The sequence below is a fragment of the Ursus arctos genome, unplaced genomic scaffold, assembly GCF_023065955.2.
Source record: "Ursus arctos isolate Adak ecotype North America unplaced genomic scaffold, UrsArc2.0 scaffold_26, whole genome shotgun sequence".
Classification (NCBI taxonomy): Eukaryota; Metazoa; Chordata; class Mammalia; order Carnivora; family Ursidae; genus Ursus; species Ursus arctos.
In genome coordinates, this window is record NW_026622941.1 from 35605929 (window position 1) to 35624149 (window position 18221).

The following is an 18221-nucleotide window of genomic DNA, read 5'->3' on the forward strand; positions in this document are numbered from 1 at the left end:
AAACCTACTAGTTATAAGATGAAGAAGTCCTGGGCATGTAATGAACAGCATGATGACAGTAGTTAGCAATACTGTACTGTACATTTGAAAGTTGCTAGGAGAGTAGATTCTAGAAGTTCGTAACCACTAAAGAAAATTATAACTACATAACAATCTTATTGTGTTAATCATTTCACAATATATACATATATAAAATCACTACATTGTACAACTTAAATTTACACAATGTCATGTATCAATTATATCTCAATGAAGCTGAAAAAATTTTTAAATAAAAAATTTTTAAACAAATTAAAGCTTCCAGCAGCTTAAAAGTAACAGAATGATGTTTCCATGGATATAGTTCACTGAGACCATACATTTCTCCTGCTAATCATCTAGCTCAGATAAAAAATAAACACATCTTTGATAAAACCTATTGCTCACATTACTATAATTTGTAATTATATGTCATCTTCTATACAAGAGCTCAAAGGGCTTTACAATTAAAAACTACCTGCAGGGCACCTGGGTGGCTCAGTTCATTAAGTCTCTGATTCTTGATTTTGGCTCACAATGTCAGGGTCATAAGATCGAGTCCCAGGTGGGGTTCTGCACTCATCATGGAATTTGCTTAGGATTTTCTCTCCCTCTCTCTCTCTGCCTCTCCTGCTTGTGCTCTCTGACTCTCTAAAATAAATAAATAAATCTTTTTTAAAAAAAAAAAAGCCGACTTGCAATCTCTAACGGTATAGTTAAATGTTATATTCCATTGTTAAGTAAACTAATAATAAAAGAGAAGTAAAAAGTAAACATGCTCAGCTCACTCCATATGCAACACAAATTAGGGCTCACTCTGATGACAGTCATCATCACGAACACCAAACCTTTCAGAAATGGTAAATGACCCTGACCACTTCCATTTCCTGAGGCTTCTGCATATTAAGAAATAAAGATAAACCCAAATAGAACTACTCAAAATTGCGTGGTCCAAAAAATTTGTCTTCTAGTTCTTAAACAAAATGCTTCAAATAGAAAAATACACACATCCAGTACATACTGTCATATAATTGTCCTGTTTATCAGATAATGATGAAATTCCTAGTAATTTGTAGTGAACCACCATATAACTGAAGTTATATGATGAATGTCTTCTCCTATACTTCTTAGTCTTACTCTCTTAATGGCCCCTAACACTCACTGAACATTTACACCTATTAAAACCTTCCCAATAGCTGTGAGCTACCTATTACTATAATCTTTATTTTACACATAAGGAAATTAAGGCGTGGAGAGAAGACACTGTCCTCGAGGTGTCACAACTGGCAAGGGTGGACCTGGGATCTGAACCTGGTGGTCTGTATGTATAACCTCACAGTCCACAGACTCCCGCCTCTATCCAAGTGGGTAAAATCATCTGGGAAGAACGAGAAAGGGTCTAACATTAGGGCTTTTTCGTGCATGTGAGATCCCAATCCCTCCTACCAGCGCAGTTCCTGCAGAGTAGACCCATCCAGTGGGACCACCTTAAGGAGTGGAGGCACCACACTGCCCCAGCAGCCTGTGTCTGTCTCCAGAGAAAATGCTGTTTGAATTTGCTCTCAGCAGCCACACAAATAATTCACAACTGTGACCCAGTGCTGCAGCTGGTGTGAGCTATTTCTCTCTACCTGGCAGCTCCAGGAGACCTGTAAATTCAGTTCAAGACCTCTTGCGGCACAGGGAGGAGGACACACAGCCCTCCGGAGAGATGCAATCAGTAAGGATGACCTGGTAGGAGTTATGCAAATACTGCTCCTCTGCGGTGACTGTGTCAGGGAGCCAAAAATCGAATTCCCTTCCTGGCGACAGAATCGGGCATTGCCTGTTCCTGAGACTCCTGCCTCGGGTTCCTGTCACAATCTGCCCTCCCTTTCAACCAGCCATTTACAAATGCTGCTTTCCAATGACCACATTGTTTATTAAGAAGCTTCATTAAACTCTAAAACAGAGTCAGGCCTTATACAGGAAGAAACAGAATATTTTTTTTGCTTTTATTTAGGGAAAATAACATGATTTTCTATATTAAAAAATGAGCAAATACAAGAAAATCCCAGCAGTCTCACTCACCTAGTAAAACCCCCTACCTGTCTCTGTTGCTAACATGACTTTTAAATGAAAGGCACAGGTGCCATATTGCTTCTTCTTAGTTGTGTGGTGTTAGGCAATTAGCTGCTTTGTGCCTTGGTTTCCTCATGTACAGAAATGGATTAATAATACATACTGTACAGAATTATTGTGAAGATTAATAAGTTTATACAAGTAATTAGTGTGGCCCCCCTGATAATTACGCATGTGGAATAGAAATCAAGCAATTTACTCAGGACAGATTATTCAAATGAGTTTCTAACTATATGTACATTGCTTAGTCCAGTTCATTTTGTCCCTCCTTTTCATCTATGCCCTTTGTACTGATGATGCCTAATTCTACCTTTCCAAAATGTCTCTCCTGAATTTTAGATTTGAATATGTAAATATCTGCTAAATATATACGCGTGGACCCCAAAAGCACTTTATATTTAGCGTATTTACAACTTTCCCATAGACCTTCTTATTATATTAATAATTTAACTTCAAAACATTTTTTTTTATTATCAGTGTGGAGTGTGTTTAAGTTTTAAACAGTTGTACAAGCCAATTCTAATCTATTTCCTAGAGGGGTTTAGTTGGTATTTGAAGTACCTTATCAGAAATCAAGCTCCAAGGACGGTTACTAAACATTTAAATTATCATTATCAAAATCGAAGCCACCAGAGTATGTCATTAGCCTAAGGGATATTAGAGCTCTTTAAAATTTTTTTTAATTACTAAAGAAATGAATGTGTTCAAGAAAGATGACTGGCTAGAAATGTTCTACAGTCTCCACTACCCTTCCACAAACATGAAATAAGAACCCAGCAAGAGCCTGAGGCTAACGTGTCAATGGTTCCACCTGCCCCCAGTCCACAAACCACTTTGTAACCTAACCAGTCTAGATGGGTGGCTGACCCTTCTCTCAGAAAGTCCCAAAATCTTTCCTCTGAGCCTTTTCTACAAGGTGCTGGTTGGGTTCCTGGTACAGAGTATGACATGGTTTTTGTGCCTTCTTGCTAATCATGTTTGGGCTTTAGTCCTGAGTAGAATTTGGCCTAAGACTTCCTTTCAGGATAACATGCCATCAGGTAGCAACTGTTGTGGGAAAGAGAAATCACAAACCACACCACCTTGGCTCCATCAGAGGCTACCATGTTTACCAAATAATCTGGCATCTTCTGATCTGTCAAATTGGCTTTAGAGCAGTTTGCCTCAATTTCCTATTTGATGGTTGGCCCTAAGGTTCACCTGCTCCAGTCACAAATGTAGGAGTGATTCTAGATTATTCGCTTTCCTCGAGCTCACTCATCCAATCTGTCCACATACTTAGTTTCTCCAGCACATTTCAACTACGTTCTGTTAACTGTACCTCAGACCCTTACTCTTATTCTTGGAACTCTAGAAGCACTTTCCAACTTCCCTTCCCCCTATCCCGCCATACCTTCTAACACACCCACATTGTAGTGTAATACACACTAGTGTATTCACACATGTAAGCTTATTCCGCCGCCTAAAAGCTTTCAAAGGCTTGCATTATCAACATGGTGAAGAAAGTCTAAATACTTGGCTTAAATCCATCATTTTATCTTCTGCCTTGGACAGTATCCGTCCTGGTCAGATCTCACTCTTACCTTTTACACTTGGAGAACCCCATGGTAATTTGCTGTCATTCACCTCTGTATCATCAACACCCAGAAAGTACAGGATGTTCAGTGCACATTTGCTGGAAGAAGGAGAATCACAGTTGTTTGAACAACTATCTAAAATGAAATTGAATATAACAGCTGACACTTTTTGAGTAATTACTATGTGCCAGACACTATTCATGAGCACTTCACATAATTCATCCAATTCATCCAATTCACCCCTAATCCACAAGAACAATATAAGATAGTATTATAATTATTCCATTTTTACAAATGTGAACACTGAAGCACAGAGAGGTTAAATAACTAGCCCAATACCACACAGCGTATAATCCACAGAACCAGGACTCAAACTGTAGCAGGCAGGCCCCAGAGGCACTAGATCTAATCACTACACGCTGCAGTCTCTTGCAGACTTTGAGATGGATGGAATTGTTGGTTAACAGAATTTTGAATCAGATACTTTACAATTCTGTACCTCATATTCATCTGTGAAATGAAGGTAACTGTGCTTGGCTCACAGAGCTATTGTGAGGACCAAATGAGATAATCCTATGAAGCCTTTACTCTGTGCTTCACGGGTTGTGCTATTATTTCCCACTTCTCTCCCCAACCCCTCCCCTTGCTTACTCTACTCCAGTCACTGCCCCCCTTGCTTTTCCTCAAACACATCTCACTTATACTTGAGTGTCTCAGGACATGGGCATATGCTCTTCCCTCTGGAATGTTCTTCTTCCACATGCCCACATGGTCAGCTCTCTCTTTTCCTGCAAGTTTTTGCTCAGATGCCACTTTCTCAGTAAGTCCAAACCCGAGTATCCTATTTTAAATGATCGCTCTCACTTTCTACAATCCTGATTCTTCTTATCCTTCTCTACTTTGTTCCTCTTTCCCTATCACCTAGCATCTTCTAGCATACTATACAGTTTACTTATTTACTGTGTGTTGTTTACTGTCTGTCTTCCCTAGTTGGACTATAAGGGCAGGGATTTTTATCTGGTTTATTCAGAGATTTAGCCAAACTGCTTAGAACAGTGACTAACTTGGAGAGGCACTCAATCAATATTTGTTGAATAAATGAAATTTCTTTTCCTTCCCCTCTTTTCATATATGTTAGCCCCATCTCATCCTCCAAACTCAGTTTGTGCTTCATTTTCTCAAGGAAACCTTCTCTGGCAAACTCATTCCACCCCTAATCCAAAACTATGGTCCCCTTGTACATTTTCTCCCTGGCACTAAGTACAAATTTATCAATGTTTAAGTTTGTGAGTACTTGATTCATGTGTGTTTTCTCAGAAAATGATAAAGTATGTGAAGATGGGAACTGCTTTGCTTACTATTTTAACCCCAGGCCAAGCACAGTGGCTGATACATGACAGACCCTGAATATGAATTCATAGTGAATGACTAGGTACAGGAATAAATACCCCCTTCATTTCAGTCTGCAAGAAATGGGTAAGTGCTACATGAACTCCTCATATGGATACATTATTGTCACATGCCACCTTAATATATGTCACAAGTTTGCATACTATTTATAATGGTTAATTTTACACGTCAACTCAACTGGGCCACTGAGTGTCCAGATATTTGGTCAAACACTGCTCTGGGTATTTCTGGGAGAAATATGTCTTTGGATGAGATTAACATTTAAGTTGGTAAGCTGAATAAAGCAGATTGCCCTCCCTAATGTTGGGGGCCCTCATTCAGACTATTGAAGGCCAAAATAGAACAAACAGACTAACCATCCCACAAGTAAGAGAGAATTCCTCTTGCCTGACTGACTTTGAGCTGGGACATTGTTTTCAGATTTTGAACTGGAGCACTGGCTCTTCTTGGGTCTTAAGCCTGTTGGCCTTAGCACTGGAATGACAGCATCAGCCCTCCTGGTTCTCAGGCCATTGGACTCAGACTATAACCACAGTGTCAGTTCTACTGGGTCTCCAGGTTGTTGACTGCAGATCTTGGGACTTGTCAGCCTCCATAATACTGTGAGCCAATTTCTTATACTAAATCTCTTCTTGGTTCTGTTTCTCTGAGGAACCCTGACTAATACAACTATTTTATTTGGCTTGATACTCACCACAATCTTGGAATACAAGTAGGACAGATGGTTTTATGTGAAATCACACATCTTCAATATGGCCAAACCAGAAATAGAACCCAAATCTTCCGACTCTACAAAGTCCTGTTTTAGTGCCTTTTTGGTTTCAGGGTAACATACTACCTGCTAGCAAGATTCTTGGATGGCCATTATAAAGGCCTTATCCTTTTCAAATGTGCTTCTGCCTCAATATTTCCCTACAATCAGATTCCAGAGACCTTCCAAACCATATCTATCAATTAAAAATGTGTGTATATGTATATAATTTGAATTTTGTGATGCATAAAAATGCAAAATAATATTTCAATAGTAACTGCAGGAATGAGTGAGAAAAAAGTAATATGTGTGTGATTGTATAGGTCAAATTTAACACTGAAAATGTGAAATATATAGCAGATTTTAGAACAAATTGGTTAAAGTCTCAATCACCTGTCAGACCACAAAAATGTCACCTTCTATATGTAGCCTTATGTTATGGTTAATTTTATGTGTCAACTTTACTGGGCTATGAGATGACCAGATAGCTGGTGAAACACTATTTATGGGAATGTCTGTGACAGTTTCTAGAAGAGATTAGCATTTGGATTGGTAGACTAAGTAAAGAAGATCACCTTCAACAATGTGAGTAGTCATTGCCCAGTCCACTAAGGGTCTGACTAGAACAAAAAGGTGAAGAAAGGGTGAATTTTTCCTGTCTGAGCTTGGATATCCATCTCCTCCTACCCTTAGTCATTGGCACCGAGGCCTTTAGAGTTGGCAAGACTTACACCACCAGCTTTCCTGGGCTTCCAGCTTGCAGACAGCAAATCATGAGAATTCTTGGCCTCCATAATCACAGGAGCCAATTCCTATAATAAACAAACAAACAAAAAATAAATCCTATTTGTTCTGTTTCTCTGGAGAACCTTGACTTATATACTTAATTGATGTGCTCTGCAGAAAAAGCCACTTCTTTTGCTCCTATGGAAAAATACAATTCTCTTATATGAATATCATGTACCATTGCAATGACTACTTTACATGACCTTCTCTCCCCTAGACTGAGGGTTTGGTTTGGTTTTGTCTTGTGTTTTTTTTTTTTTTTTTTTTTTGAAGGCAGGGACAATCTCAAGCCCTGAACACAGTACACACCAAACTTAGTTTTCTTTAGTCTCATGTACATCCACCAAATGCCCTGTACCCCCTCTCCCCACCCAAGCACTTTGCCTTCCTTTTTAAGGAGCATTCAGAGAAAATTTTAAAAAAAGAAGATATTCATCAACCTGAACATTTTCTGACATCAAAACTGACAGCATTTTAACCAAAAATAACTAGACATTTGTCACTTTTTCTTGTTTCCTTGATGATGCTGAGGTGAAAGGGGCACGGTTCCTTAGACCTTGCCCCAGATAGCTGACAGGAGGAAATTGCCTACCAATCCACAACCACCCAAGTTTATGCTAAAAACTTCCACTAGTGCCGTTCAGGAAGAAAAAGTTTCTGATGAATTTCTGCTGCCCAATTCACGCACAGAGAAATAAAGAACAGCAGCCAGTGTAATTAGCAAGCAGATCTTCCAGCAACAGGATTTACACCTGGACATTAACATGTTCACTGAGGTTAGGATGAAGATTTGCTAAGGCAAACGCTTTTTGAAAAATTGTAAAGCTAATGATCTTGCACTGACAGCATAACCTTGAGCTTATTGCCAAAGAGAATGCCAAGTGTAAACACTTAATGGAAGAAAACAGGCGATGATAATGGTCCTTCTTGTGACCCTCCCCCCAGATCAGTGACTCTTTGAGTGCTTTAGGGGTCAGTAGAAACACTTTCTTATTTGCTGCTAATTTTTTTATGCAGTTTTATGTATTTTATGATCTGACTTGATACGGATGAGAAGCACTTCATCAGTCAGTGCAAGATGCAATAATTGCTTCTCTTCCTCCCATTTCTTATCCCCAGAAGTGGAAATAATCATCCCTTAGCTGCAGTAGGGGCCACTTATTATTTTGAAATATTGATGAGGGCCATAGGTAAAATCATTAAGGCTCATTCTATGGATTAGGGACATTTATGGAATTTATCATGTATGAGGGTGGGGAACTGAAGCCATGTGAAGGTAGATGAACACATAATATACTACCCATCATCTGAGGTTCAGTAACCAAACTTCTCTGTTAACTGGAAGAATGGCACTGTGAAAGAAACACTGGATATAGAAAGGACTCGAGAATGAATTCTGTTCTCCAACCTCAAATAGACTAACCACTCTGAACTCCCATTTGCCTTATTTCAAAAAAAGGTGGATAATAATTTAGGGATTATAGGATTGTTATGAGGTTAAAATGAATATATGTGAAACTGATTTGTACAGTGCCTGGAACAAAGAGGTCAATAAATGTTATGGGGTAAATGGGAAATAGGAACCGTCCATCCATGTTTTAAATTAAACAACATCCGTTTTATAATATTTTTCTTTCTTTTCTCTTTGCTTCTCCAACATCCAATTCCTTCCCCACATTGGGGAACTCCCCATTTGAATATATGTGATGAAGTGCCCACTTTAATTATTACAGAAGCCCAAATGGGGAGATAAACTCTCTACTTACTTTCAGAAAATGAGTAACAGACATATCATTATATATTTCACTTATTTATCATATTTATTGTTATTGTCTGCATTTTCCCCAATACCATAAGCTTCATAAGGGAAAACATTTTTATATTATTTTCATTAGTACATCCCAGAACACTACTTAAGATGCAAAAACATGATTAATAAATGTATGTTCAATGAATTTGACATTTCTATTCAAAATGTTAAGACATAAACAAATAATGCAAAATTTAAGGAAGAATTAAAATTCACTCTAGCTGGTAGACAACAGCAATCTAGATGTTCGGTCGAGGCATGCAGCCAAGATAACATCGGCAGAGCCACTGAGCACTAGCAGAGGAAGCATCATGCCAGAATCTTCTGGACTTTTAGCCGCCAGAGCCCTCTTGGTACCTGCCTGCTTTCCAAGACTACTTTTGCAGATTCCCCCCTAATCTTGTCAAGCTACTCAACAGCCTTTCTATAAATTCATTTATTGCTTAAAACAGGTCTGGTTTCTGTTGCTTGCAACTGTGTGACTAATACTGAACTTGCTTCTTTGCTGCCTAGAGAACAGGAGCTGCTAAGATCAGAGTAAGGGGCAACATTATGACAGATTCAATCCCAGTTTGATGGTGTCACATATGGCTTGAGCTAGCCACCTATGTGCTTTATCATCAGCTAAATGACTGGGCTGACAATTAGCTGCATTAGATCCATGTTCCTCCAGCTCTAATAATCATGAATTCAACTATCACATAGACATCCCTATTGAATATCTGTGAACAATGCCTAGAATCAGAGATAAAATTATTCACTTTATTTTTTTTAAAAGATTTTATGTATTTATTTGACAGAGATAAAGACAGACAGCGAGAGAGGGAACACAAGCAGGGGGAGTGGGAGAGAAAGAAGCAGGCTTCCAGCGGAGGAGCCTGATGTGGGGCTTGATCCCAGAACACTGGGATCATGCCCTGAGCCGAAGGCAGACGCTTAAGACTGAGCCACCCAGGTGCCCCAAAATTCTTCACTTTAAAAAGGTGACATTGGAAAAGACATACATTTTTTTAGACCACAAAAAGCACTAAGAAAAAAATTATTTAAACATCTACTTTTTAAAATATAATTTTAAGAAAATTAAAAACCAAGCAAGAATGGAAGAAAATATTTGCAATTTCTAACAAATTACTTCTATCTAGAATATATAAACATGTATCAAATAAGTGCATATAAAGAATATGTGAAAAACTCTTACAACTCTATGATAAAGAAACAAGCAAACCATTTTTTTTTTTAGGACTTTATTTATTTATGTGACAGCGAGAGAGGGAACACAGCAGGGGGAGTGGGAGAGGAAGAAGCAGGCTCACAGCGGAGGAGCCCGATGTGGGACTGGATCCCAGTACGCCGGGATCACGCCCTGAGCCGAAGGCAGACGCTTTAACGACTGCGCTACCCAGGCGCCCCAAGCAAACCATTTTTTAAAAATGAGCAAAAGACTTGAATAGCATTTTACAAAAGAAAATATAAGAATAGCAATAAGAACATGAAAAGATACCATTAGTCATCAGGGAAATTCAAAATAACCTCTCATAGGTTGCTGGTGAGGGCATAAATTATACAACCACCTTCAAAAACATGTTATCAATTTTTACAAAGATAAACAATACTTATTATAAAACCTATCTCTTCTACTTTTAGGCATTTACACAAAACCAATAAAAGCGTATGTCTGCAAAATAATACATGTAAATGTTCACTGAAGCTATATGCAAAGTAGCCCAAACTGGAAATGGCCAAATGGTCTACCAACAGGAGAATGGATGAACAAACTGTAGTATATTTGATGAAATACTACTCAGCAGTAAAAAAGAAGAAACTACTGATATACGAAATATGGATGAATTTCAAACATTTTGCTGAGTGAAATAAATCAAACTCAAGAATTTGTACTATAGGATTTATTCTATCCTAGAATTGGCAAAATAAGCCCTAGATTAGTCACTGCCAGATTAGTCACTGCCCGATGCAGAAATTGGTGGGGTGAGGGGGACTGACTGCAAAAGGCACAGCGGAAATCTCTACGATGATGGAAATAGTCTATATCTTGATTGGATTAGTGGTGAGATGGGGTATGCATTTGTCAAACTCCTCAAACAGTAAGCTTATAGTGCATGTATTTTATGAAATATAAATAATACCCCAATATGATTGATAAAACAAATGATTGATAATTTGAATACACAAAGCAGGAGGCATGTGGTAGATGCTGCCATAACGATGATAGAAAGTTAAACAGAGATAAAGGAAGGAAAAATTATTTTCATCTGGGGAAGTTAAAGAAAGCCTCATGGAAGATACAGAGTTTGAGTGGAGGTTTGGGGTCTGGATGGCATTTCAACAGAGGAAGATAGAGGAAGGAGCACAGACAGAGTGTGTACAGCTGGTGGCAAAGAATCAGATATGGCTGGAGTACATGTTGCATTTATTCATTAATTCAGCAATTGTTTAATTATTTTATTGATGGCCTGCTAGAACCAGACATTACCTTCATAGACAAAATAAAGTCTCTACTTTTATCAAGCTTACATTCTAATATGGAGAGACATATGAAAAACAAATACATTTATAATATATCAGTTGTGCAATATGAAGCTGGGTGAAGTGGAGAGGGAGCCCAGGGATGGGGAATGGGATAGTTCTGTCGGATACGCTAATCAGCAAAGGTCTCTCTAAAAGAGTGACATGTGAGCAGAATCACGAATAAAGAGCACTGTAGATATCTGGAGAAATCACATTTCAGACAGAAAGAACAGTTAATGCAAAGTTAACACAAAGGCCTTAACAACTGAGCCTGACTGGTTGTTGGTTCACAACCCTCTCAGGAGCTTTCCCGATATAATCTGAAACCAGCCCTCTGACATGGAGGGGAGGGAGGGACCTAAGAAAGAGACAGGCCACTCCAGGTTGGTAGGTGGAAGTTTTAATAAGCAAAGGTAACTTACATATGAGGCTTGTCTTAGGTGGCAACAAGGCAGATGAATCCCCTCACCTGCCTGCCACATCTTAAAAGATCATAAAGAGGCCTTAACTGGGTTCAGTCACGTTTTTAATACCATATCACTATCTCATGGCTATGTCCTTGAAGCAGAATCTGAGAGCAGGAAAGGAAAGCAAGAACCCACATTCCAAGGACAGGGGAGAGGGTGAGGAGACTGGGTCCAGCTCATGGGTCAATTGGCTGTCACATCTTTTCAATGACCTCACCCAACACTGGTATATTTGAGAGCCAGCCAGGAGCAAGGAAAGACGAGATGTAGTGGCTCCAGGGCAGGAATAAGGGGGAGCGTGTCAAGAAATCTGGAAAATAATAGTGATTGTAGGGGAGGGACAGAATTCATAGGGCAACTCATTAGTGCATAATATGAACCAGCTGGGGATCTCATGAAACTTTAATTTTTATTCAACAGATCTGGGGTTAGGGCCTGAGATTTTGCATTTCTTACAAGCTCATAGGTAATACAATGTTTGCTGGTCCACAGATCACTTTTTAAGTAGAAAGAGTAGGACATCTGAGGATACTTTAAGAAGTAGCATCATCTGCCAGCTGTGTCTAGGGGATCAAAGGCAGAGTCAGGGAAAACAGAAAACAACTGAAATACATTCAAGAGATCATGATGATTTGGACTAGGATGGCTATGGAGAAGGTTATTGGAATGGTTGGATATTTTATATATCTTAAAAATGAAGCCAAAAGGACTTTCGCTAACAAACTAAATTTGTCATGTGGGAGTAAGAGAGAGGTCAAGGGAGACCCCAAGGATTTGGTCCTAGCACGTGAAGTATTATATTAATCTATAGTTCGGGGAAAAGGGCCAAAGTTGAGAAATATAGAGACAGCAAGGATAAAGATGATACTTCATGCCACAAGAGGAGGTGAGGTAACGGAGTGTAGTGAGATGTCCTAGCAGTGAGCAGGATATACTCTGAAATTTAGAAGTCAGGAGTTAAGGTAGAACAAATAAAGAAGACAGCATATGTGACCAGTGAGGTATGAGAGTCAAAAGTGGCACCCCAGAAGCCAAATCATGATAGTTCTTCAAGGAAAAAGAGTTCAGTTTGTGGAATCTACCAAGTGGCTGAGTAAGATGGAGACTGAGAATGATCCCTGGATTTCGCAAGGTAAGGGCCACAGGTGACCTTGACGAGAGTTTTGTTTTTTGTTTTTTTCCTGGAATGAATATGAAAGGATGATTAAAGTGAGTTTTGAAATGGATGAGAGAGTAGGAAGTGGAAACAGTGAGTTTCCTATGGAAACTCCACTCTTTAATGGAGCTCTGATATAAGGGAGAACAGAAAAATAAAGTATGGCTGGAATGGAAAGGAGGGTCGCAGAAAGAACTTTTTATGATGGGAATTACTATTGCATGCTACATGTTGATAGGTATAACTTGGTAGAGAGAAAGATAATGGATAATTGCTGAGTTAAGTCCGTAAATAGGTGAGAGAATGGATTATTCAGAAGACAAGTGGAGAGTGGCCTCAGAGTCACAGTAACAGCTGGGAGGGCCAAGTATATGGCTTTAAATCTAGTTGAAGTAGGAGCTAGGGAGTGAGCTTGTGGATGTTCTCATTGGTTCAATGTTTTCAATAAAAGAAAAAGCAAGGTCATTAGCTAAGAGAGAAGAAAAGGTGCTAGAGGTCTGAGGAGAGAGGATAATTTGTGACATAATCATCTCAGAGGATGGGAGAAAGGGTGTCCTGGGGAAATGTTACCAGACTGGCAGGCAACACAGAGGTTAGTTTTGAAATTAAAGGGAGAAAAGTCAACACGGTCTTGTCTTTTTTTCCAGCCATGAACATAAACTCTGCAGTGTGGACTGAGAATAGGCAGAGGGTTGGAGTGAAACAGGTCCTGCCAGACAGATACGATGCAGGGAGACAAAGGCACAGGAGAAAAGAGTATATGAAAACAAAAATTAAAGTGATGGGATATGGAGCCTAACCAAGTAAGAAGGAAAGAGAAAACATACAAAATTGAGACATCTTGTAAAAGTGATCATTTGATTGCATATCTCTGTGAATAGAGTTACAGAGGTTTTGAAATTTAGATAATAGAGTACGCTGATTGAGGAGACCATAATCAGAGAGAAGAAGGGTTGAAACTCATATTATGAAGGTTGTGCAGTTATCATATTAACATGTCCTAGGATTTTCTATGAGAGAGAGTGTGACTTAAGTTCTGATGAAGATGCAACTATTGCACAAGAGGAGTTAAGGAACTCAGAGGCCAAGTTACTTGGAGGGATCATTTACATGAACCCTAAGGTCACCAAGACTTAGGACAAGCTAGAGAAAACTCTTCTGTTTGGTTGAGAATTTCCCAGTTTTAGCAGTGAAAGTCTTGTGTCCCAGCAAGCTTCTCAGCTGCAGACAAATAGGGATGGTTTTCCCTGGGACTGTTCTCCAGGCTTAGGCAAACCCGGACACGTGGCCATCATATGTATGGCAAAGGTATCACTGAAAACAATACAGGGAGCCACATGTGAAAAACTTGAAGAAACAAGGAAGAATGGGTTATAGAGGACTCCCAAAAAGGAATGCTGCTCTAAGTCACCCAGGGTTGTACAGATGCACAGAAGAAGAATTGGTTTGTAAACAGCAGTAAAGAGCAAGCAGGACACTGAACCTTTCCCTAGTCTGAGAGCACTTCACAGGAAGTGGTAACCTAAGGGGAAACCTAAGTTCAATCAGAGCATGAAGGTCAAGAGAATATTCAGAGAAGAGTATGAACATGTAAGGTGTTGGTAATTTGATGAGGACTGACCATGAGCATGAAGCAGGATAATACAAGATGGGACTAGAAATGTGGATAAAGACAATCAAGGAGAACCAAAAATTAAGGAGGGTTTTAAAGTACTGTAAGGGAATACTAAATAAAATTCAAAATCAATCCCCTAAAAAAGTTTAAAAAAATTAAAGATCAATTATTACGGAGGATTTAGGAAAATAATTAAGGAGGTGCCATTTAAAAATGACCACAGAGATAAGAGATTATTTCACAGTTGAGTTCATCCTTAATTTAAAGATAAAGGTATTATTTATTAAACTATTGCCATTTTAGGGGGGAAAATGGAAAGATCTCTAGTTTCCCTTATTAAATCTGATAAAAAGAGTCCAAGAATTTAAACTAATATTATGGCTATAGACATATATAGGAATTAACCAATTAATTTTCTTTCCTTCTAAGGGGGTCATGTGTTTGGGAGGTAATACTACAGAATTTATTTTCAAACGTGTTTATCATGAAAGGGGTGGATAAGTAAATAATTCAACACGAAATGCAGCATGTGCATTCCACGTATATGACATTACACTTTAATACATATGCGCAGGACACTTGCCTCACTTTCTCATTTTGGTTTATCTTTTCCTTCTATTTCCCAAAATGAATTTAAGGTTTTTTCATGTTTAGGCATTCAAGACCATACATTTTCTGAATATAAGTTACTACTCATAAGTTTCAGTGTGATGTGTTCTCCTAATTCTTGCTTTCTAGACAGTATATCCACAAATGACTTTTATTTTCTCCAAGAGTTATTTAGGAGGATGTTTCTTAAGACTCAGAGATATAAGTTGTTTTTCAGCTCTTTTTTTTTATTCTGAGTTAAATTTTTAAAAAGGCAACCTAAAAATATAGTAGTCCTTTGAAATTTTTACGGCTTTGTGCGTTTGTGTGTGTCTGTTTGCGCCATGTGCTACCACATGGCTGATTTTGTAAATATTCCAATATATATAACAAAACACAAATACACTCTTTCAAGGGCATAATCTCTGATTGGATTATTCTAAACACAATTCCTACTTATTTTTGGTTTATAATATTTGTCTAGTTCTCAAAGACCTATATTAAAATCTTCCATTATAGCTATATTTTAATATTTTCTTTGAACTTCTAATAGAAGTTTTTTTTTTTTTTAATTTGGTTGCCATACTGTTTGTTGCATACGATACACTGTTCTATCTTTGTGAATTCTACTGTATTTATTTACAATATCTTTCCTGTTTAGGGCTTTTAGCCTTAAAAATCTCCCTTACTGATATTGATATTGCCAGTGTTAACTCTTCTTATATCTTTTTATTTTTCATATTTTATCACTTTGTCTTCAGGGTATTTCCTATAAGCAGTATATACCTAGATATATTTTTTAACCCAGGTGACTATTCCTGTTTTCAAATAAAATAGATCGGCCTAGTCCCATACAATGTTATCAATAGCTGCATGGTCTCATTTCAAGGGCAGCCGTCTGCAGTAGAGTGAGGCAGAATCTAGGGTATTAGTGTCTTAATACTGCTGTAACGAATTACCACAAACTTGATGACTTGAAACAACACATACTTATTATCTTAGAGTTCTGTTGGTTAAAAGTCTGACACAGACTTCAAGGCCTAAAATCAAGGTGTTAGTGGGACTGCGTTCCTTTCTGGAGGCTCTAGGAAAGAATCTGACTCCTTACTTTGCCAGTTTCTAAAGGATTCTCACATTCCTTGGCTCATGGCCCCTTACTTCTTCTTCAAAGCCAGCAATGTTGCATATTTCTAGTCATTCGTCTGTATTTAAACTTCCCGCTGACCACACCTACGAAAGTTTTGTGTAAAGGAATTCATATGCTTAGATTGGGTCCACCCAGATAATCTAGAATAATTTTCCCATCTCAAGGTTTATAACTTAATCACATCTTCAAAGTCCCTTTTGCCATGAGACATAGCACATTCATGGATTCCAGGGATTAGGACATAGACATCTTTGAGGGGCCACTGTTTTCCCCCCACATACTCCCTACCCAACCTCCTCAGGATTGTCCTGATTGCAGTGTATTTCTTCTTTTTGATTATCATTATTTAGCATTCCCCTATTTTTATTCATTTAGATTTAACTATGCAAGATGCACAACTATTTACTTATAACCAATGGCTCTCCTTTTACACTTCTTCTGTCTTGGAATTCCTATTCTGATTAATTTATTATGTCTATTCTTGAGTGTTTTTCTCAGACGGAGTAGTAACATAAATACATAGTCTTTGAATTTACCATCAACTATCTTTCAGCCAAACCAGGAGAGAACATCATGCCCAGATAAGGGATTCCTAGGCTGGAGTCCTTTCTTCTCATCAGTCTGTAAGTTTTATTCTAGTATGTCTAATTTTATTGCTGCTACTGAGAAGTCTGATATAAAAATGCTTATCTTTTGTAAGCAATTTTCATTCTTATTGGAAACTTATGAGTTTTCCTCTTAGTCTTAGAGTTCAGAAATTTCATCGAGATATGTGTAGGAATTTGTGATCTTTTGTTTTTAGTCATTCCTTTCCAGATCTCAACAAGCCTCTCTAGTCAGCAAATTCAGGTAATTCTTTAACTCAGGTAAATTTTCTTCTCCTTTTCCTTTCTTAAATTATAGTCTCTTGTCCATATATTCCTTTTAGCTCTGCTGGAATTGCCATTATGTGTAAGTTAGGTCTATTAGCTCTATCTCCAAGTTTTTCATGCATTCCTGATTTTTTTTAATGCATTTGTATTTTTGCTCTGTACTTTGAAATATTTCTTCTGCTTAATCTTTCGACCTTCCATTTTGGGTTTCAATAGTGAAAATTCTTTTCCTTAATTCATTTGGTAAATATTTTAAGTTGAAAGTTAGCCCTCTGAGGGACTCAACTGAATGTTCTTAGTTTTCCTTAGATGTGTTTTCATATTTTGTTGTGCACACATAGACAGATTTACTATGGGGTTGAGGGAGGAGCTTCTGATACTCCTTGAGCAGCTGCGTTCTCTCCCTGTGTGGTGAGTGTATAGCAGTTTCATTGCTATGGGCTAATATGGAAAGTTGTCAGCTCTCTGTTGGGGCCAGGGGAAACACTCTGCTCCATTGTCTGTAAAGCTGTGAAGTTTACTAGTCTCAAGCTTCAGGGGTAGAGAGAGCTCAGCCCACAGTGGAACTTGCAGGGAGTGCCTCTGAAAACAAGAATCTCATCATCACAAGAACAATCAAGCTGAATGGTACTACTGTTGTTTTACTTTGTTTTATTTTTGAGTCTATAAATCTCTATGGGACAATCTCAATCAGAATTCCTATTTTCTCTCTCTAAAATGGAAACAAGATTCCCGAGAGAAGGAAAACTATGTATATGAAATGCAAAAATAAGGCTAAATGCCATGTAAAAAATATATGTAATTGATAGATGAATATATTTTCATATCTTCCTCTTCTTCACAGACTAAAACTTAAGAAACATTTAATGATCTTCTAGTTTGAGCCAGGCAAAGCTATGAACTTTCATATATTAATTTATTTTATTTTCATAAAAAGACCCATGAGCAGGTATTATTCTTTAGGGATAAAAAATGTTGCTCAGAGAGATCAATAAGCTTTAACAAAATCCCCCAAAGTTGTAAATCAGAATTCAAACTCATATCTTTTGATTCCAGGTCCAATGTGGTTTCTACTGTTCCACGGAATTTCCCTTACAATGTAACCTTATGTCCTCAGGCTTTATAGAATGTCGATTCAAGAGCTGTCCATTCTAACAGCATTTATATATCTTCTGCAAGTCATATCATCTCTTATTTAATGACTCATTCAATAAATTCATTCTTGAATTTATTTATGGAAAAAGTTTCTCTATTAACAAATTTAAATGTTTTCTTCTGTCAGAAAGTCAATGCTTCATGACACATCTCTTTACAGGAAATTTAATTCATCAAATTTAAGAACTAATCACAGTAGTCAAATTATCTTGAGTACCTAGT

General features: G+C 38.0%; 1 protein-coding gene across 1 annotated transcript in view; it reads right to left on the minus strand.

Moving 5' to 3' along the window:
* Positions 1 to 429: 429 nt before the first annotated feature.
* The window catches only part of LOC123001231 (uncharacterized), a 67691-nt gene continuing 49899 nt past the window's right edge, over positions 430 to 18221 (minus strand). The window contains exons 3-4 of the mRNA XM_048216871.2: positions 6609 to 6689; positions 430 to 3814 (exon numbers count right to left, since the gene is read on the minus strand). Coding sequence (XP_048072828.2) covers positions 3776 to 3814; positions 6609 to 6689 — 120 coding nt within the window. The 3' untranslated portion in view covers positions 430 to 3775. The remainder of the gene's footprint in view (positions 3815 to 6608; positions 6690 to 18221) is intronic.